This window comes from Fundulus heteroclitus, unplaced genomic scaffold (assembly GCF_011125445.2).
Source record: "Fundulus heteroclitus isolate FHET01 unplaced genomic scaffold, MU-UCD_Fhet_4.1 scaffold_38, whole genome shotgun sequence".
NCBI classification, from domain to species: Eukaryota; Metazoa; Chordata; class Actinopteri; order Cyprinodontiformes; family Fundulidae; genus Fundulus; species Fundulus heteroclitus.
In genome coordinates, this window is record NW_023396792.1 from 786780 (window position 1) to 808252 (window position 21473).

General features: G+C 43.1%; 2 protein-coding genes across 6 annotated transcripts; both read right to left on the reverse strand.

Moving 5' to 3' along the window:
- Nucleotides 1-579: 579 nt before the first annotated feature.
- On the reverse strand, nucleotides 580-9910 carry ctdspl2b (CTD (carboxy-terminal domain, RNA polymerase II, polypeptide A) small phosphatase like 2b). 2 transcript variants are annotated; one of them, XR_002426937.2, is made up of 14 exons: nucleotides 9666-9910; nucleotides 6439-6629; nucleotides 5341-5479; nucleotides 5062-5208; nucleotides 4559-4807; nucleotides 4352-4448; nucleotides 3782-3893; nucleotides 3593-3679; nucleotides 3438-3500; nucleotides 3274-3353; nucleotides 2911-3037; nucleotides 2549-2644; nucleotides 1344-1462; nucleotides 580-1101 (listed from the first exon to the last, which is right to left on the reverse strand). XR_002426937.2 is itself a non-coding variant. In XM_012850724.3 (13 exons), the coding sequence occupies exons 2-13, from the start codon at nucleotides 6604-6606 to the stop codon at nucleotides 1397-1399; spliced, it is 1431 nt and encodes a 476-aa protein (XP_012706178.2). In that variant the 5' UTR covers nucleotides 6607-6629; nucleotides 9666-9910; the 3' UTR covers nucleotides 580-1396. The 2 variants fall into 2 exon arrangements, 1 of the variants encoding a protein (XP_012706178.2); XM_012850724.3 differs by having other exon boundaries at nucleotides 580-1462.
- Nucleotides 9911-11738: 1828 nt separating this feature from the next.
- Nucleotides 11739-21427, reverse strand: golm2 (golgi membrane protein 2). 4 transcript variants are annotated; one of them, XM_012850722.3, is made up of 10 exons: nucleotides 20297-21426; nucleotides 18133-18187; nucleotides 17897-17999; nucleotides 17329-17419; nucleotides 16036-16162; nucleotides 15756-15839; nucleotides 15234-15512; nucleotides 14981-15100; nucleotides 13759-13926; nucleotides 11739-12786 (listed from the first exon to the last, which is right to left on the reverse strand). In XM_012850722.3, the coding sequence occupies exons 1-10, from the start codon at nucleotides 20621-20623 to the stop codon at nucleotides 12707-12709; spliced, it is 1434 nt and encodes a 477-aa protein (XP_012706176.2). In that variant the 5' UTR covers nucleotides 20624-21426; the 3' UTR covers nucleotides 11739-12706. The 4 variants fall into 4 exon arrangements, with proteins under 4 accessions (XP_012706176.2, XP_035986643.1, XP_035986641.1 ...); XM_036130750.1 differs by lacking the exon at nucleotides 13759-13926; XM_036130748.1 differs by lacking the exon at nucleotides 11739-12786 and having other exon boundaries at nucleotides 13266-13926; nucleotides 15756-15836; nucleotides 20297-21427.
- Between the last annotated feature and the right edge of the window lie 46 nt (nucleotides 21428-21473).

Genomic DNA, 21473 nt, shown 5'->3' on the forward strand with positions numbered 1-21473 from the left:
TCAGACTGAAACTGGGTATAACAAAAAAAAAAAAAAAAAAAAACATTCTTATGATTATATATATATATATATATATATATATATATATATATATATATATATATATATATATATATATATATATATATATATATATATAGTCTGGGATCTAGTCACATTTTGACCATGAGCAGACTTTAACACTGGCAAACATGTGCTACATTTATCATGATGCTACTGATAGAGCCTTTAAATGACACAGTACAACATAAAGAAACAGCGCACGGATCTAGGATTTAGGCAGAACACTCGATCAAAAGTCAAAGACAATACTGATTACAGTTAGATGACGAAATTAAAAAAAAAAAGTTACCATTGATGGAAAGGTTTCATTGACATCCCTCTGAAAATGAATGCCCTCTAATTATCACAATTTACAGTTAAAATTAGCTCCAGTAATTAAAAGGAGTAACATGCCCACGGTAAGGCGATCACGACGACTTAACATGACTTCGATTGAGAACAAAACTTTAATCTCCCACACTAGTTAAAGTTTATTTAAGAAAAATAGTGGACTGTTATGAATAGGACCCTAAGTTCTTTTTTTTTGTTTGTTTAAAATGCTTCCACCAAAACTCACATGACCCCTTTAAAAATGCATCTTACAAATAAAAGTAAAACATCTTGGAAATACTATCTTTTAAAACAGAAAAAAATCGGAGAAACCCAAAACTATGAACGACCAGTTTTACCGGGAAAAACCAGCAACCTACAATAGAAACTTGACAGAGCTACAGAGGAATGCTTTTTTTTTCTGTTTTTTTTTTTTTTTTTTTAAAGCTACAGATCGGAAATTTGCCCACTCATCAGATCAGTGAGTGTGTGGCCGTAGACACATACACAGATTGATTCACCGACCCGTCATTCCTGCTGAAAAACAAGGAAAGAAAGAAAAGAATATGGTCTGCAGCCAGAGAGTGTCATTTTCGTCAGCGTGAGCACCAGGAAGGGCAGATGTGGCGTTCAGGGACTCGGGGAGGAGTTCCTCTTTACCTGTTCATATCCACTAAACCAGCACCGAGACTTCAGAGTTTAGGGTGGAGCTCATTTCTGGCTCCACAGCTGAAGAGTCACATAAAAAGAAGGAGTCTTACATGGGCATGTTTATAATGTGTGCAATTTCCCTCTATGTTTTTTTTTTTTTGTTTAAAAGAAAATTACACCCAAGTTTGAAAAAAAAAAAAAAATCTTTAGAAGTTTTTTTTTTCCTCCTTTCTCCTAAGCCCCCCAAAAAAACAAAAAAAAAAGCTAAAGTTTAATGGGAATGTTGTCGTTTGTATTCCAAAGAGAGGCTTTTTACACACGTGTTGGTTTCAGTCTTATCCTGCGGCTTCGTTGCGACGCATCGCGGCTGTTTTCAGTCGGGAGGCAACAGGTCGTGAAGGCGGAATCGCTCCCGAACGTGAGGTCGCACGTCTTCGTTCTGACACGTTCAGCAGGCGGGAAAAAACAGGGAAAAAACAACAAAATTACAAATCAGGTCGTCTGATCCGTAAAGTTTAACATGTGACAGCCAAGTTGCCTACAGACATAATGAGCGTGGCCCTGACATATAGCGGTATTATTGTTTATTTCTAGTAAAGAAGCACTGTGTACGATGCATAGAAAACCCAAAATTCATTTTCTCAGTAAATTTGATTAACACCAATAAGAACATTTTATTTTATTTTTTTAAAGTGGGGGAATTCATTGGGAGGAAAGGTGACTCGAGGTCGAAAGAAAGCCTGGAAGAAAACAATGGACAACCAACACACTGCAAAAAAAGAACTAAAAGTAGGTGAAATCATCTTGAAATAAGTGTATTTTTTATTGATTTGAGTTGTAAATCTGATTATTTGCCAATGGAACAAGATTTTTGCACTTAAAATAAGAACAATTCATCTCCATCATCTTATTTCAAGTGCAGGATGTCTAATTATCTTATTTTAGGGGTAGAAATTCTCATTCCATTGGCAAATAGTCTTATTTATCTGCTCAAATCAAGGAAAAATACACATATTTAAAAGAAAATTTTACTTATTTTTAGTTCCCTTTTTGCAGTGCAGGGCTACTGCCTGAGCACCAGAGCCTTTAAGCAAAGCTCTTTTAAAGGTTCGGGTGAGATTTACAGTCAGAGCTTCAAGAAGCCCCCTCGGCACAGATGTATCCAGGACAGGGCTGGAACTGAGGCATTAGTTCAAATAAACCTCCCCTGATCTAGAAACAGCATCAGAATAGTTGCCTCTCTACACCGATCAAGTGTCAAGTGCATGTAGTGTACACTTTGAGGAAAAAATTTATAGTACGCCAACATTTCTATACTAAGAACTTTTTTGAAGCCGGTCCATGTTGGGTCTTTTATTAGCTGCATGCCACAATCGTCAAATTCAATAAAAATAAACACGATATCCCTCTGTGTGAAATGTATTTGTAGAGGTTTAACATTATTTATAAAAAAAAAAAAAAAGGAGTGGGATTCTGATTTAGTGACATGTGCATGTAGATCCAAAGTCAGTGAGGAGCAGCTTACCATCTCCACCAGCTTCTCCAGGAAGGGGACCAGCTTTAGCAGCTCATTGTCATTCTTATCCATGAACCAGCTCTCTATTGGGATCCCGTTAGACAACTGCGGGGGACAAAAGGCACCTTGTGAGACGGGACTGACCTGAATTCTGCTCATCAAACACCATTTAATGAACTAAAATTTAACTTTCACATTGTACGGATAAGCGAAAGAATGCAACCAACTCAATTCTTGTGTATACAATATGTATTTTGAGAAGTGTTATTTTTCGGTTTCCAGATACCGACCCAGTGTTCAAACCTCTCATTACTGGTGCACCACAATTTGGGTCATCAATGTTTTGTTGCATTTTTCTGTCTTTACTTTACCTGATAGGCAAAAGCTTGCGGCGAGTTGTCGATGATGATGGTCTTTGACAGATCTCTGCCTAAGATGTTGAGGTCCTTAATATAGTTTCCCTGGACGCAGACACAATGCTCACGAAATAACCGGTGTCTACGGTTACAAAAGGCGGGGGGAGAGAGAGAGAGAAATGAGGAAAAACAATCAGTGACAGCGTCAGCAAAATCAATAATTTATAAAAACCACAACACCGACACCTTTAACAGCGGCGCGTGCCAAATCGGGTGCTTTACACAAACGCTTCCTGAGCATGCGCTTTTATTTTATATAACCGTTTATAAAGAGAACATTTAAGCACTCGTCAATTAATAAAGACCAAAAATTCATACCTCACAAGCTGCTTTTTAGGATCCAAAATGTTGAGCAGTTTGTCTGCATACACCTTTTTGGAGGCTGTAAAAAGGATGATCTAGAACAGAAAGACGACACTGGTGTGAGGATTCACGCACAGACACAGAAACAACTAAAAAATGAGCCTCCCAGTGACATTTACCTCGTATATCTGAGACATGCGCTCCAGAAACTCTCTGAAAAACGGCCTCAGGCGCACATACACCTGCACAGGGACAGACAACGCTTTAGAGATGACTTCGCCGCCCCCTAGTGGCAGCATACGGGAATACAAAACGAAAAACCAAACGAGCTCACCTGGTAAATGACATCCTGGAAGAGGACGGGGAAGGTAAGTGCTGCATCCTCTAGTTCGTTTAAGCTGCAGTGAACCAACGTTTCATCCTGTTCGGAAAACGTAAGAAGTTCACCGGGATGTCATTCGGCTCCTCCGTTTTAACAGAAAAAAAAAAAAAAAAATGTGTTGCAGACATTTTTAAAACTGACCAGGTCGAGGACCAGGGAGAATTCGGGCGTGCTGCGCGTCTTCAGCGGCAAGGCTGGCTTACGGGTCAGCTGCTCTTCGGTCAGCGGAGGGACGTGCTTGATGAAGAAATACCTGCAAACCAAACCAAAAAAAAAATAAAAAAAAAAAAAAACAATATTGAGTTAGATCGTAGTATACCCAAAAATATCACCTGATAAATGTGGCACATCAGTATCATCGTAGAATGATCTAGCATTTACCAGCTTGAAACACTAACAGGTGCTACTGCATAGAGATGCTCTAGGCATGTTCTAAAAACTACTCTAGACGGCTGCAACAATGGAGGCAGTGTAAGAAACATTTAGACAAATCAGCCCTGCTGTGCCGTTACGTTAGAAAACAAACGTTTTCTTAAGTTATGGAAAGATGGTCAGTGACGTAATGAGCAATCCCGATGCTGACTTAAATTACTTAAATGAATTCTAAACATAAATCAGCCGCAAACTTTCCCTAATTGAGCTAAGTAATCTGTTGCACTCCACGTTTAAAGAAGAAAAATGCATAATTTTTTCCCCTGCATTTATACTTACGGGTCAAACACTTCCCAATCTTCCTCATAGGTGGCCTCTTGTGGCACCGTCGCAGGAGGAACATCCACATACGTCACATTCAGATTAGAACCTGGAGCTTGGAGCACAACGGCAAAATTAAGGAAACAAAAAGGCGGGCGGGTCCGGCTGCCGATGACCTGCCGCGCCCCCTGAGACAAAAGTGTCGGTGTTACAGAGACGCGGTACCTGTCAAAGGGGGGAGGTCGACATCAGCGTCGAGCTCTTCCTCCTCCGCCGTGGGAGACGGCTCGAGGATGTGGGGAGGCCGTAGAGGCGGCAGGTGGGACACGCTGGAGTAGAAGTTATTGACGGGGCACAGGTCCTGTGTGGACGTAGCCGTGCTGGTGGGCGTCTCCACCACCTGCTCCATGTCCAGCTGCTTGACTATCTCCTCGGCCTCCAGGGCCTGGTCCGGGGAGTCTGAGCCCGAGGATGCTGAGACACCAAGACGCAAAATTATATGATGTTTTAACAGATTCTGTTAAACAGATTCAGTTTTACTATAAAGAAAAAAAAAAAAAGACAGATGAAGAAATACATTTCAGAGGATATAATCCTTCAGCAGGATATCAAAGGACCTCCCATGTATAAAAACATGGATAACTTTAAAAGTCTGGTCAATAAAAGTTGTTTTTAAGACAAAGAGAAAACAGTACTATATTCTATATATAGAAGATATTGGTAATTACTTTTAGCTGGTGAGAAGAAGTTAAAAACCGGACTAAAGATCGTCCCGAGGAGGGTAGTCCTGGCAGGGCTGGCGGTCATCTCAACGGCAGCCGTGTCCTCCAGGCTGCCGTTGGGCTTCTCCTTATTCCTGTCATGATTGGTTGCCTCTGCAGGGGAGAAACACCAGGTTCAAGACAAGTAGAGGAGAAAAGCCCGACGTCGGCTGATGCAATCTGTTCATTTAATAAAATATATACATTTAAAAAAAAAAAAAAAAAAAAGAATCGTCAGTAACTTACGGCCATTGATGGAGCCTTTCTTGCCTACTCTGCTGGCTGTCCTCCGGGGGGAGTTGGTGTCTGTGGGAGTGGAGGTTATGAGGTTGTTGTCCACATCGCAGTGGAGGCGTGTCTTCTTAGCTGGGCTTTCCTGTTGCAACTGTCAAAAAGAAAAAAAAAGCTGTTAAGACTTTAAAAAAAACAACAACAAAAAAACACATCTGGCCCTAAAATGCAACTTTTTTTTTTGTCTGATGGGCGCGAAAAAGAAAACAAAAGCATCAAGCATTTGCATTCTAAGAATTGAATAAATACCAATTCCTCTTTTGTTGACTAAGCGTTATGAAAGCACAAAAAATGCCACACAATGTCTGCAATCTTTTACCCACTGCTGACTTATTTTAGCTAATCTAATTGTTTGCTAATTGCAGGGTTTGACGCCGACTCCAAATCTGAGCCACAGAAAAAAAGAATAAAAGCAAAACAAACACCTGTAATGGCAACTTTCCTGCAGTTATGTGGGTTTCAAAAAGCTGCGTAAAAGCCAGACGGCACCATTACCCAAACGGCAAAAGGAAATTCAAATAGATCAAGTGTAATTTTTAACAAAACATATTTAAGATATAGGCAGTAAAGGACCCTATGCTACATGCGTGGACTCAAGGCCGGCTAAGAAAATGTAATGAGGAAATAATGGTTTTAAACCAAAAGAAGAAAGAAAAGAAGAAGAAGAAGAAAAAAAACTCCTATAGGAAAGAGTTTTAGCTGAGTTGACTTTTCCATTCGCAACAAGCTCCGGTCCCTGCAAGCCAACATTGTGAGCTAAAAGCTAAAATTAGACCAGAACCCGAGTTCTCGGACAAGCTGCTGCATTCCATCAGACTTTTCTTAGGAAACACGACACCCCGGAGCCTGAAACGCTGCGTTTGAGCCGGGGACGCGAAGACCACGATCGTAAATGCAACTTTAACCTGCTGCGTCCTGGCAGAGGTTTGCCTTTTTTAAAATTGGGTTGAGATAGACGGCGAGCAGAAGCACCGCCTCCATCCCACCACCGGCCGCCGTGCTCTAATGACTTAAAGACACTGCGGCCACATTAGGGGCTCCAAGGAGAGCTACCTTGACAGCATTTCCTCGGATGAACTTCTTGATGGTGGACAGTATCCCCCTTCCTCCGCTGCTCGGACGCTCTTCTTCCACCTCTGAATGTCTCCTCTTGGTTCGGGACGTGCGGCTTGTCAGAGCGGGGTTCTGGTGCTGAGACGCCTTTCGCATTCTCAGCCTCATTGTTTTGGCAGTCACATGTAAGGCTGTAGCAAGAGTAAAACAGAACATTAAGGAAACAAGCTGGAGAAGAAAACTTTATGAAGGCATGGAGGAGAAAGAAAGAAAAGAAAAAAAACACAGAACATACTTTCTCTTAATAAGGGCAAAGTCTCAAGGATGCATCTGTGTGTACAGGAGCAATATTGGCTCTTTTTCTCCCCCCGCCAACATCTGGATGCATTCAAGATCCCGTTTCATTTACATCACAGCATCCCAGCAGCCACAGCTGGCTTCACTTCCACTGTACAGTGGAGGAGCGTTTCTCGGGATCGTACGACACACAAGCATCATCGCAGGAGGACATGGATCGGAAGATCAAAGTTTCCGTCACAGCGACAGCTTAGTAATAATTACACGACCACGAGCGACGGCTAAAAAGTTCAGCTCACGGGTGAAACGAAACCAAGACGTCTGCAGCATTATTTACAGTCATTCCACACAATTAACAGTTAATACGACGACGCGCTTCGCCTTATGTAACTAAACGAAATGTGTCCAGACATATCCGCAACCAGTCAGGATCCCCCTCCAGATGCAACAGCGCCGTCTCGGCACAAAGCTGAACATGCCGCACGCTGGAAACGTCCCTCGCCACATCTGGTTTGCATTAAACAACTGCATAACCCGTGAACAGCGAATAAGAGAGATACTCAATCCGACGAGCAGCAAAAAAAAAGAAAAAAAAGAAAAGAAAAACGAAAAAGAAGGGGGCGGCCATCCCTTCCACATTACATGGTAACATTTAAGTTACAGGAAAACCGGGGAATGTTGCAACTCTGGGTAAGAAACTCAACCAAAGGCAGTGGAAATTAATCAGCCATTTATTGATTTAATTCCTCCATAGTTTAAAACTATGACAACAATGGCATTAAAAACTAAAAAAAATAAGATGATCTTTGCTAAATTTTGCTGTTCAAACTGGGAGAAATTCTTCTCAAAACACACAAAAAAAAAATTAAAAATCACCCAATGCCCTTTAGGAAATCCACAATGTGAAAAGTTTAATAACTAAAAATGTTTATCACTTTGTTTTGTGGCAGTAGGAGCTGATTTAAGGATCCCATGGCTCCCACAATCCGACACATGTAATGGTCTCTTCCTACACAGTTCATCTCCCATAACTTACACTTGAAATTATATATTATAAATCTCTTATGCATTTTCAAAAAAAAAAAAAAAAAAAAAAACATTACAAGAGCGTCTAAGCAAACAGGACGTTGTGGTTGATAGTAAATACTTTCTTCCCCCGACTCCATGCCGATTTCCATAAGACTAAAGTATTTTAATACATTTCCCTACAACAGTCTCAAAAAGGAGGATTGCTTGCACAGTGCTGCACATAACAGGGTTTTAACACCAGTTGTCTTGTTTTGGAATCCACTATTTCTTTGGTTAATTTGGTTATTCCACTTCCCTATTTATGTTTCCAAATAACTCGGACCCTGTCAATCTTGTATGTGGATTTCTGTCACCGTCAAGGGCAAAGTTAAAGTTTGCCACCCTCCCACCTCTGATGTTTCTAAGCCATTAACTTATACACACACACACAAATACATTTTCACAAACATAATTTTCAGACCTGGCGTTCATTCAAGCTAGGGTCATCCCCCCACTATTTCACTAGAGACTTTCACTCTTTTTTTTCTTCTTCTTTTTTTTAATTACGGTGTGCAGGAGACCCCTGTAAGATTTTATAATGCAGCCACATTAAAGTTTAAATGGACTAATCCAGCGCGTGCTGACCTGACGGTGAGGAAGGCAAACACTTTTGCAGCCGCGACTCGTAACATCCACCTTTCCAGGCAATCAGCCACGGATCGCGCACACTGCTGGCTGAGCAAAGTGAGCGGGAAATAGGAACATCCCTGCGACTGTGCAAGCAGCCAGCAGGCTAGCTGCTCGGTTAGCCTCGGACGCGGCGAGGCCCCATCCACGGAGCCCGGCTCGCGCTGCAGACGCCGCACGCCGAGCCTAATGGAGGCGGAATCGAAAGTAACCGGCTGATGACATTCGGCCGAACCGTGTGCAGTTGTTTAGAGAGCACGCCCCCGCTAATGTGGCGGTGAAAGTCGCAGCAGATGAATGCGATTATTAACACCGTCTCAGCCGGGTTTACGAGCGCGTAACACGCCGCTGTTCTTTAGCCGCAACGAGCTTTTAAAGCCGACCGGAGCTGCGGGGAACAGCAGCTCAACTTCAGCCGGACCCGAGGGAGCGGTGGCGTTTTAACGCGCCGAACCCGAACCGAGCACAGCCTGTGCGGCGGCACCGGAACCCCCGAACGACGTGGAGCCAAGCGAGGCTTCTGGGTTGAACAGACCGCTGTTTGGGCTGCCGAGGTGCATCTGATCGTCAGTGTCTGACATCGTTAATCAAAGCGGACAGTACAATAACGCCGCCAAAACCAGACCCGGTCTCCCCCGTACGAAAAGAAAAAAAAAAAAAAAAAACACACATTTAAGGCGGTTCGCCTAATTCATTATGCAGACGTGTTTCAATATATTCAGAAATTAAAGACGATTAAAAAAAACTCAGCGATAGAGCGCTGTCGTAAAGCGCTGCTGTGGAATGTCAACCGTAGCCGTGGCTCCGCTAGCCTGCTAGCTAGCTAGCTAGCTAGCAGGCTAGCCTGCTAGCTAACGGCATAGCCACAGCTAACACTTTCTGTTTAAATGACATTTATTTTAAACTCATAACACCGGCGTTCACCGCGCGCCTGGTTACGTCCGCAACAAGCCTTTGGCGAACGGCTTCGTACCAACGCGAATAAAAGGTTGAATTTGAATAAAAAGCGAGAAACAAGTGACGTCGGCGGCAGGCCGTGAGTTAGCCCCGCTCCTAGCCTGGCGCTACGAAGGCTCCCCGCAGAACAGCTCCGGGCTAACAGATGTGCACAGGCATGGAGGGGCGCAGAAAAATCTCCCAACAGCCTCGATTACATAAACACGAACCCCGACAGCATAAAGGACGCGCGAACAGTTAGTAAAAAAAAAATAAAATAAAAACATATACCGACTTACTGTGGTGTGACCCGCCGGACGTGACAATAACGACTCAACGCAGATTTAGCATCACAACAGCGGGCACCGCTTGTTCTTTTCTTTCCTTCGCCTCCTGTTGGTATTTATTTTTCGCTGTTCAAGGAGCGCCTTCGAAGTGACACACTGCTGTGCTGCCAGGCGCCATTTCCCGCCTCTGCTCGGTCTCTCTCTCCGAGCCAGATACCCGTATGGGACAGAGAGACACACCCCCTGACTGACTTACCTCTGAAAAACACCAGCAAGCCACTGCAGCTGTAGCGCCGCTCGCTCCCAGCGGGCTCGGTGTGCGTTTAACGCGCTGGCGACGAAATCGAACTCACCCCCCCCTTGACCCGATCAAGATTTTCAACCTGGCAACACGGGGATAAATATGCAACACAATTCCGCACCGGTTTTGTCTCCTCCTCGACAAATTTATTTGAGGCGTGGGGAGGAAAAAAAAAAAAAAAAAAAAAAATCAGAAGTTGACCAAAAATGTGAATTGCTTGCTGTACACACAGAGGTGATCTCTTCAGTTTGATCTCTTATATGGCCTTAAATGTTCAGCAGCATTCCAACAAATGTTTCACACACACTCAAAGTTACATTTTAGATTTGCATGAACTGCAATAAATAAGTGATTTTACTTTCCCTGTAATATATGTTGGGTAAATATAATTTTGTCATCTAATTGTTTTTTTTTGTTTGTTTGTTTTTTTTGGCTCTAGCATTATTCAATTGCCTTTGGCCCTTTCAAAACAGGAGTTGCCAAAACTAAGTGTTTTCAACTGTAACCTGGTTGACATACTCTACTGAAATGGATGATACATTTTAATTTCTCTAACCACAATTACTAAAAAATATTAATAGTAACATTAAGCGGGGAAAAATTAAAGACATGAGAAACATGAGATTAAATTTAAGACCTATGATTGAAAATCAGAGCATATTTGGTTTGAGATTACATTTAAAGTATTTTGACCTTACAGAAATATGCAAATAACATTTGACTATAATTACCATGATTTGGAGTCTTTCTGCCACACACTGGCTTTAACACCTGCGTGTCACAGTATAAGACACACGCCTTTGCACTGAAGTTGTGACTTTTGCAAATCTTAACCTTAAGATTTAAACAATTCTGAACTTTTGTTACACAGCAGTGATCGGGTTACTTCAGTGTACACTACGAATGCAGAAAAAATGTTGTGCGTCAATGGGAGCAAAGTCTGATCATGCAGTACGTTCGTCACAAAAATGCATAGGAGGGTGTTTTTTTTTTTTTTAAGCAAGTCTGTATGGACAGAAACTTTACATTTGTTCTAAATGTTTGTTCTGTCGGTGGAAAAAAAGGGCTATCATTTAAGTATTTTAGACCTTACAATTTCAGTATTTTAAAATTAATAATGGAATGAGTTTGGCAACATAAAATATCACATTTCTGTTTTTCATACTCACCGAGCGCTGGAAAAAATATCGATCCTGAATGTTATCCTCCCAGTTTTTCAAACATGTAATGGAAGCTGTCGTGCTTTGTCAAAAGTTTTCCCAATTGTATTTTGAACTATAACCAAGATTAGGAAATTTGATGTATCACGTGGAGGGTTATTCCTCCACTTTTGCAGCAATAACCTGCTAGTGAATGCAGAAGAAAATGAGTCTTCATGGCCCAAGCCGGTACGTCTGTGAAGCACTCGTGCTAATCAATGTCAAATAGGACTTTAAAATACTCAAAGTAAACAGACTCTTGAAAATGTGAATGTCATATTTAAGCTCAACGCCAAAAGCAAACAGGATTTAATTAGCGGTTATGTTTAGCATTAGCTCCTGAAGTTCCCACATGTATATGTACAGCAACTGTGTGATCCTCTGTCAAAACAGCTTCTAAAATGAAGCCTTTACTAAAAAAATTGATCAGACAGCAGCATTTAATATTAAGTAATTCGATCTAGTAATGATAAATATCTCTGACCAACAATAGGGTATTTTAAAAGGTTATTTACATTAGAAGCTGTGTTAATTAAAACTATTGCAACAACCGCCAGCCTGTTAGGGGTGACAAGTGACAAGACGACATGAAGCATCACCTTTAATAAAATTAAATTACATTCGATGCGCCTTTCAGTGAGAAATCGTTTTTTTGTATTTTTTTTGCCCCCAGGTTGCAAAAAAAAAAAAAAAAAAAAAACAACTAACTGACTTCTGGTTTAACAGATTTCCACAAAGGGGAGGAATTACGTTTCCTCTGTACAAATAGTTAACAGTTCAACTACATCCAAGTTCAAGAGACCTCATTGGTGGAAGCATGTGTAACACCCGTCTGTTCCTAACACCATCCTAGGTATTGCTTCAGCAGTAGGTGTGTTGCTTGGTTCTGATGACGGAAAACTTTCTAATGCATGCAGTGGCATTAAGAAACGAAACCAGGAGCACTTCTGGGTCTCTGTCACAAAAAGAAAGAGGTTTAATAGGCTGTAAACAAAATCCTTGGCAACTGAATCTCCCACTCCGGTAAAAAAAAAGAAAAAAGAAAGAGGGGAAAAATAGCAAGTCTTCATTGTAGGCGTCCCATCTCATAGAGTCCAGATTCATTTGTTTGATAAATATCTCTGGAAGCAATTTCGTATATAGCAAGCAAAAGAAAAAAAAAGTACCTAAAAGAAAAGGTGACTTGATCCAAAAGTTCAGAAGTGAATCTCTGAGACCAATCCGTGATGAGCAGAAGAAGATTTATCCGGAACCAAAATGCAGCGTCGAACAGTAAATGATCCCTACTGTCATAACTTAGAAAAAACAAGAGCAATTCTATAGCAGCTCAGGAGGATGCTGTGTTTCATTTCCACTAACAGTATTATTCAGAATTAGTTTAAATGTCTGTCAAAAATAGTCCATGACACTGAGGAAGCCCCCCCCACCTCCCCCCTGTAAGTGCTTAGACAAAAGTGATGCTCCAACTAATTTATCAGAGGAGACCTCAGTTGTAAAGAAAAAAAGGTCTTTAAAGGAGGTTTTTAATAAGTTATAGCCGAGTGAGTTTCCATTCAAAGAATGTCATTGTTTTGATGTCTTTTCCCATAATCCACAGCTCGGTCTCTGTCCTGAATGTCCCGATCGTCGTCATCTGGAAAAGAAAAGGGAAGTCGAACAAACCATTAGAGGCCATGTAGGAGAGTAATCACTATAGTGAGGTGAAATATACAACACAGTGGAGCGCGCAATGAATTTATGGCAGATGCTGCTATTGCCGGGCAGGCTTTAAATATAGAACCTTGGAGAATGGAAAAACAAGAAATAAACAAAGGAAGCAAGCAAGCAAGGAAGGAGTCAATGAAGAGAGGGAACAAAGTCTACCAAAAAAAGTGCTATTTTTCATTTTCTTATTCCATAGTTATCCAGAACAGGAAAAAACTGGAATTCCAGACATTTCCCGACTGTAAAAGTCCAACGTTTTCAGCAGACAACTGATATTGTTGCATTAAGTTGGTCAAATAAAGAGAGACCCCCCCCCCATTCATAAGTTAGGAGAAGAATACACATAACAAGCAAAACTATGCTCAAGGTTGTCGTTTTTCTTCTGCCCACACATCGGTTCAGTTTCCCCCCCCCCCTTAGTGCTGGACAGAAATGACACAAACTTTTTGGTAGCCTCAGAAATCCATGGTAGGAAGGGATCACAAAGATAAACACAGAGGCATGCATTTCAATGCTACAAGGAGGACACAGACGCATCCAGTAACACAGTGAGCCAAATTTAGATGTAGGTCAGATGTTTGGTGGGCACGGACAGGTGGTTTAGCTAAAAAGAAGCACAGGCATGATGGGAAATACTAAATGGCAGCTGAAAAACTCTCACAGAACCGCAAGTTGACGGGTCACATTTTCCACGTATGTACATATATAAAAATAGTCGGGTGTTTTTTTTTTTTTTTTATGAGCTTTTGTAGTTAGACCAGACTCGGGGTACTGTGAGCTACTTCTGGACAAACGCAGCGGGGCTCCAGCAGCATATGGGGTGGACGGAGGACACGAGGGAGGAATGGCGGACACACACTGGACACAACAGTCCGCAGTCCCCGGCTCAGGCCTGGCTCACCTTGGACGTCTTCCTCCCCACCATCACCATCCTCTTCCTCATTGTAGGCCAGCTCGGCCTGCTTGTCGGCCTCGTACTCACCCACGTTCCCGTCGTCCCCATTGTAGTCCGCCAGCTTAGAGCCGTGCTGCGGATCTACTGGGGACTCGTTCTCATCAAAGAACCGGCCTGCAGGAGGCAGAGAAGGGCCTCGTCAGGAAAGGAGGGAAGCAGAGGCAGTCGTGGGATGGGGTGGGGGGAAGGCAAAGGGGTGAAAAAAAATAAAATAAAAAATAACGAATGCATGAAGGAGTGAGTGATGGTACACGGAGGAGGAGGTTAATACATGGAGAGAGGTTTTAAATTAGAAGACAGGCGTTTCTAAGGAGGAAAGCCACCGACTGACTTAAGAAGGGAAGAATGGACAAAAAATAAAAAATAAAAAAAGGTGATGCTGTAATCTAAAAAGAAGTGAGGGCCGATCTGTGCAGTCCAGTGAATCACACACAGCAGGGACTGAAATGCATGACACACTTCTGAAAACTTTATTTGTTAAAAAAAAAAAAAACACAATTGCAGTAAAATGATAGTCAAAAAAATTTAAAACTAATTTTACTTCGACTTCACAAATATGCATTCCCTTGTTTTGGAATATAATATAAAACCCCCAAGAAGATGCATTGAATGTATGCTCCCAACGTGACAAAAAGTGAAAAAGAAAACAGAAAAAAATCTAAGCAGGGCTCGCTGGGACACAGACTTGTTTGGTTTCCTTTACTTGACTAAAACAGGACGGCTCCCTGGCAGAGGCACAGGGGGAGATAAAGAAGCAGACGATTTAAAAAGGAGGAGGAGGAGGAGGAGGAGGAAGAATCAAAGGCAGCAGAGCAGAGCAGAAGCCAGGCACCAGGAAGAGAAAATCTGGCAGCCGCGCGTGGGTTTTATTTGTCTCCTCTCTCCTGTAATTCAGGCCTCTCTCAGCTCCCCGACTGTGCTTGTTCATAAAACGGCTGGGATTCACCGGCATATCCAGCGGACAAGTGGCTAAAGTCACACGAACGGCACAGGGGGGGGGGGGGGGGACGGGATGGGCGTCGCAGAGGTTCTGTAACGCGGCGAGTTAGAACGTCTCACAAAGACGGCTAGTTACTTCGTTGATATGTGGCTCCTTTTTAAAAAGGCGACACGCATCCCAGACCACCTTCGGCACGGATATTTGTAATATTGAAAATAAGAAACTCACTTTGCCGGTGGTGCAGCTGCTCTGCGGGGACTTGGTGTTTGGCGCGTTGCAGCTGGACGGGCTTGGGCACCTGGGCGTCATCTTGAGGCAGAGGAATCCTCTTCAACTGCTTGTCATCAACTTGATGATTCAAAGGGGAAAAAAAAAAACAGAACTCCTTAACAAGTCATCACCAGGAGTTCGCCTTTGAGTAGTTTTATGGTTGCTTTCCACAAAACAGTACAAAGACCTTATCAGAATCCTTTAACTGTACCTTGAACTCGTCTCTGCTGTTCCCCCAGCTCGTCTGCCTTGATCCCGGCTTTGTTGTCCTCTTCAAAAACTATCGGCTTGTCTGCCTGTTTGATGACGACTGCGGGTGCGAGCCCCGCCGCTCGGCCCTCCAGCTGGTCCTGCTGGAGTCTGGGCTGGTCCAGCAACAGGCCTTGGCCTCCGGGACCGTCGGCTGCCTCCAGTCCAGGCTCAGCTCCAGCTGCTGCGCCGACATCGGGCGGCTCGTTGTGCTTCTGAGTGATGGCGGGCTTCTTCAAAGCTTCCGATAAAAGACAAAGTGAGCGTTTCCCTTAGCAAGCTGCAGTGGTATTGGAGTTTTTTTACATTTATGATCCCCTTAACTTGCACAAGGACAGTCAATTTTCTCAACCTCACTGTGCAAAACCACTAGAAACATAACGAGTAGGTCAAACATTATGGCGCAGTCATAAAATAAACAGCTGGCAGGAAGGTTGGTTTTCCAAACAAAACAAGACCTTTAGTATTCAAATTAATTGCTTACCAAATTGTACTTCATCCATTTTCCCCACCTCGCTGTCTTCAATTCCAGGCATGCCAGCATCGCTGCCAAGTTTGCCCATTTCTTCTGCCGCAGAGCACAAGGGATGAGACGCAGGAAGAAAACAAACAGGTATTGAAATCACTGTCACTGGTCAGAAGGTTAATATATGGAGCTAGAGCGTGGTGATCCAAGCAGGCGTATCCAGACTGGAAGTGACTATGGATCCCGCATGAAACAGGACGATATTTGCTTAGATTTCAAATATCAAATACAGATCTACCTTTTATGTCCGCCTGTCTGTCGTGCCGGTGAGTGGCCACTGTGTGGCGCTCTCCGGCCACATCCACACCAGCTCCTTCACCTGCGAGCCTTCCTGCTGCCACGTTGTTCTGGCCGCCTATCACAGACTAGAGCGATGAAAGAGAGCCAACGTTAGTTTGAGGGAAATGCAGGAGGTCACTGACCAGAAAGTTAAAGCAGAGACAGAAACACGAGGGAACTGAACATTCAAATGAGTCGGAATAGTACAAGCGTTAACAAAAACAAGAAGTTGTAAAATTACGTTCCTGAATAAATAAAGAATGCAGCAAAGAGCCAGGACTTCCTAAAACAAATCGTTACATCCCTCTGACATTTTTTATGTCAAATTATAGTTTTTATTTTTTTACTAGCGCCGATTTCCAGATTAGTCCGACCGTTACAGCAATTTTAAAACAAACAACACAAGTGTTCACAACGAACTACACTGGTCAGGTTTTAAAAATGAAGGAAAGGAAGGACACAAGGAAGGAAGGAAAGCAAAGAATAAAAGAGGAAAGGACATAATAAAAAGGAAAGAAAGACATATGGATGGATGGGAGGTTACTCTAGTTGCTTATAACATCTGTAACATTTTTGTGTTTATGTATGCTCTACATCAGGAATGTTTAAACCTTTCAGCTTGTGGACCAGAATGGTCAAGTCAAAACCACCCGAAGGCCAAAGAATTTATTTGAAAAATTACCAAACCAAACAATTCTTCTTACCTGATCTACAAATTATGATCATTTTAAAGAAACAAATTAGACTAACTGTATATAGCCAATTTAAAAAAAATTAATTCCAATCATATTTTAATGGACCAAAGTCTGCATTTGAGTAAAAATTGCTGGATAGATGTAGTCCTATTTTACTAGGAAATTAAAGCGAATGTGTAGTTATTAAAAGACAGATGTTTTGTGTTGTACCCGACATCCAATTGTAGGATTTCAACTAAAAAATACAAATAATTCCATCTGCACCAGCCATTAGTACCATATCTTTCTACAAACGCAGGAACCAAACAGCACTTTGGTCAGCTGTGCTGTTTTTGAAGTGCTTATGAATGAAGTTGGCTTGAAATTGATAATAGAAGGGAGGTAGGAGACAAAACGGATAAGAAAGAGGGACAAAAGAAAAGAAGGAAAGACATAAGGGAGGGAGAAAGGAAGGACACCTATCTAGAAGTGGAAAATGCTGAATTAGACAATAGGAACGCTGCTCAGGATTAGCAAATTAAATGGAAACTTGTCAATGAGGATTGAGGAAAACTAACCAGCCTGAGCCTCGACACTTCTTTCTCCAGGGCCTTTCTTGCTTCTTCATACTCTCCTTTAAGCTGAGCGGTCTGACGGCCGCACTGTAAACTGAAAAACACACACAGATTTCCAAATGTTACCCCCGTCACCTCCGGACCATTTCAGCACGCTGCTGATTTTATACAGAAGCAAAACAAGGCCAGGTTAACGCTCAGCTTAAAAGTCTAGATGAATTACCCAGACACAAAAAGAAACAATATTATAAAAATAAGGGTTTCATGCAACTAAGTATTATTATTAGTAAAATTGGTTTCACAAAGTACGCCATTTTTCCCTGCTACATGTGTCCTGCTGCTGCCAATTTAACTCATTATCCTCTTGTGACATCAAGAGCCATTAAACTGAAGTATGTTGGTCGTATTTTGATACTAAAGTTGTTCTGTGTGCTTTCACTGCAATCGGGCAGCGTGATGGAAAAGCTATTTTGCTCAAAAAGCGTTGAGATTTTTTCCCTTTTGTTTTGTTTCATTTTTTTTAAGTAAGTAAAAAAAAATAAAAGCAGATAACATGAACGGAGTTAAATACCTCTCGTACTCCAATTTTCTCTCCAAGTTAGTGCTATTTTTCTTAACTTCTCTCAGCTGCTCTTCTTGCTTCATGAACTCTTGCTTCAGCTCCGTCAGCTGCTCTGTTAGCGGCACAAAGAATCCAGGAAAAAAAGAAAAAGAAAAAAGATATATCTTTTAAAAGAACTGGAAGGTACAGACGACCCATTGACATCAGATTCAGCTTGAGAGCGCCCCCTGGTGGTCTGGTCTTACCTCGGAGTCTCTGTACCTCGTTCATTTGGGCTGTGACGTCACTTTGTAACTTCATCTGTGGAGAGGAAACAAAAAGAGAAAACTAGGATTTAGGAGTTGTATAGGAGGTGTTTCAATGAGAGTTACGTTATCCCGACAAGAACCTATTTAAAAAAAAAAAAAAAAAAGACAGGAGGCTTCAGGGCTCAACATGTTTCATTATATTCACTCCAGGAAAAGCAAGAAGAACAGGATCGTCTTGCTCGTCTTGAACTGAACACGAACCGTTCTCGCTCCTCTGGGGAGCGACACGTTACTCCAAAGCCCGGCTTCCTGGTTTCTCTGCCTCTCTGTTTAATAAGGTTGCATCACTTTAAGACGCTGCTGATGAAGAATTTGCTTAAGAACCACAAAAACAGCCAAAAATTAACCAACTCCCTAGAATAAATACACCATTTGGTTACTATAACTCTGAAAACCAGGGTGTGATGTTTGCACAGGAAAAGAAGTGGAGCGATGTTAGTCAGCGGCTACTTCCATCCTGGTTACAAACAACGCTCCGTTTGCCTTTGATTTACAAGCCAGGATGTTTGCTTTATGCCCGTTTTCTTTAACGTAAACTTGTCAGACCGCCAAATGCGTTTGCCAAGGTTGTTAAGAGCAGAGGAGAAATATGTCGTCTGGTGTGACCAGACAGCGGTCAGGATGGAGGGATGAACAGAAGGCAGAATGGATCCACCGTTTATTAGGAACGACGCCTTTCTGGCCACCAGGCGGTTTGCAGGGCAGCCCCGTTAAAGGAGCTGGGAGGATCCTCTATTTGCAGACATTAACGGCAACTTATCTGCAAATATTGACTCTTCTCTTTTTTCCCCCCGTCCAACCCGTCCGCTTCCTAATTCTCCAAAACGTCCGTAATGAGCGAGTAGCCAAAAAAACAACAAAACCCCAACAAGATCTGACCTTTCGTACAGAACATAAAGCGGCACAGTAGTTGTTTAATGTGCGTCGAGCTCAGAGCCGCTGGTGGAAAGCCATTATTCTGGACAGATAGCGATCAGACGAGCAACTGTTTGATTACACCACCAAACCACATCCTGAACAAACGTGACCCCGAGCAGCTGTACGGCTTTCTGACAGCGAGCAGCGAAGGAAGAGTCGATCTCCATCAGTAGTAAGAATCCGTGGACGATGTGTGGGGAAACACCACAGCAGCAATGCGTGATTTTCTCGTTTATTACCGGTTTGTGGGCGCCGTTACACCGCCGTTACTCCAGAAGCAAACGTAATCTGGAGTAACTAGGTAAAAAAAAAAAAAAAAACCTGTAAAGATTAAGTTAGTTATAGCTTCCAAAACCCTTTTGTATTCATAGAGAGACTTCCTGAGATACTTTCAGAACTGCCCGTTTGAGGACAACAAACGCATTCAAGTGCCCTGAGTGGTGATTATCTCTAAAAAAAAAAACATCAGGGTGGAGCAGATCTCAGGAGACAGTGGTTAAGGCGGTGCAACGGCGAGGATGAATGGGGTTTCTAATCAAGTCTGCGCAGACTTCTCCAGCAACACCATGAAGACATCATGGTGACAGCTCTCCTCCACAGCTGTGGAGGAGAGGACAGGTTTAACACGATCAGCTCTGAAAGGTTATCCTTTAATAATTCCCCCCCTCTCTCGCTCTGTCTTTCCCCTGGAAGTGTTTACACAGCATATCTGTGATCGGGGAGGTCAAAGGGATGCTGCTGAACACGGAGCCGGGTCTGTAATAGATGCAGCAGGTGCTGTGCCTGCAGACAAAAGTCAATGTTGTACAGGTAAATACTCTGCTCTCTATAAGCATTTGGTTCCTCTTCTTTGTTTTCTGAAGCATTACATTAAAAAAAAAAAAAAAAAAAAAACAGCAGTCACCTTTTTATTGTTTTGGGCTCTACCCAACACATTTCCATAAACCAACAAACAAAACCAGAAAATGTTCCCCCTGTTGTTCTTCCTGGAATAGATTCTCCACAGAGTTTCCCTCCGGCACAGACGTGTCATCTTCCTCCCTATCATCTGCATCTTTACCCTCTTGAACCGTTCTCTCTCTCTTTTACGCGCCCGTGAGATCTGTGCCAAACGTGTCGTGACGGCCGGGGCTGGACCGTGAAACAAAGCGAGAGAAAAAAAAAATAACATAATTATGTTCACCTTCTCATCGGAGCACTTTCTGACGGCCCCCTCTCTGGCCTGGAGCTTGTCCTCCAGCGCGCTGAAGTCTCCGTCCTTCTGGTCGATCTGCTTCTTGTGCGCGTCCACCTGCACGATCAGCTCCGAGTTGCGCTTCTCCAGGCGGCTCCGCGCCGCGTCCGAGCGCTTCACCTGCGACTGGACCTCCAGCAGCTCGTCCAGCAGGCGGCCGTGCTTGTTGGACACCGTCCAGTAGTTGAAAGCCAGCACGCCGATGATCACCGTCAGAAAGACGAGGATGAAGGACGGCATGCGGCCTCCGCGCCGGTTTGCGCCAAAGCCGATCATTTCTGACACGTCCCCGCGCTAAATTAAATTAAATACAAAGAAAAGAAGAAGAAAAAAAAAGCCTAAAAAACGTCACTACAGGTCGTTGCCGCAGCTCGGGAGTCTGTGTGTTATCCCGACGCAAAACGCATCTGTGTACGCGACATGCCGTGGGAAACGAGCGCTACACACACACACACAGTCACAAACGAGGAAGGCTGTTTTTTTTTTCTTCTTCGTTTTTTTTTTTTACATTTCTACGCGTATTTACTCGCCGTCCCCTTCCGCTCGCTCGGCATCTTCTCGGTGAACTACGCCCGCGGGGACGTGGCCTGTTAAAACAGCAGATGGGACTCGACGTGGACCGCAACGAGGCGCCGTGGCAGTGGGCTGCGAGCGCGCCACACCGCTCCTGCTAGCTGTCTCCGTTAGTTGCAGCCCCCTTCATTGTTTTTGTTGTTGTTGTTGTTTTTTGGAGGGGGGGAAAAGGCTTCGCGCACCGTGCGTTTGGAGCGCCTCGGACCGTAAACTCGCCGTTTAGTCCAAAGGGTCCCGCAGAGATCCTGGTTTCTGACCTGACGTCGCTGCTAGCGCCCTATCCACGTCCAGCTAATCTACCGACACTAGCTTAGCGCTGCAGCCACATAAAAGAAAAGAGGGAGAAAAAAACGATTCCTCTTTCTTGAAGCGCAAACGAAAACCCCCGCATAACAGCTAAACGCATTCAACAATAACCTGCCGGGGACAAGCTTTCAATCCCACTATTCTTTGCCGAGTCAAACAACGTCTTATGCTCCGGTTAAGTTAGCTGCAGGCACAGCGCGCGATTTCCGCTCTATTTAAAAATAAAAGCCCTCGTGTTTTCGCTACA

What these genes read in the sequence shown, in the direction of transcription:
- ctdspl2b (XM_012850724.3), bottom strand. Translation starts at nt 6,606, where the DNA reads ATGAGGCTGAGAATGCGAAAGGCGTCTCAGCACCAGAACCCCGCTCTG. An exon ending in GCATGTCTCAGATATACGAG is followed by an intron (nt 3,354 to 3,437) that starts GTAAATGTCACT and finishes TTTCTGTTCTAG; the next exon opens with ATCATCCTTTTTACAGCCTC. An exon ending in CCTAAAAAGCAGCTTGTGAG is followed by an intron (nt 3,038 to 3,273) that starts GTATGAATTTTT and finishes TTGTAACCGTAG; the next exon opens with ACACCGGTTATTTCGTGAGC.
- golm2 (XM_036130747.1), bottom strand. Translation starts at nt 20,623, where the DNA reads ATGATCGGCTTTGGCGCAAACCGGCGCGGAGGCCGCATGCCGTCCTTC. An exon ending in GAAAGTGCTCCGATGAGAAG is followed by an intron (nt 18,188 to 20,296) that starts GTGAACATAATT and finishes TCCTCTCCACAG; the next exon opens with ATGAAGTTACAAAGTGACGT. An exon ending in AGAAAATTGGAGTACGAGAG is followed by an intron (nt 17,420 to 17,896) that starts GTATTTAACTCC and finishes TGTGTTTTTCAG; the next exon opens with TTTACAGTGCGGCCGTCAGA.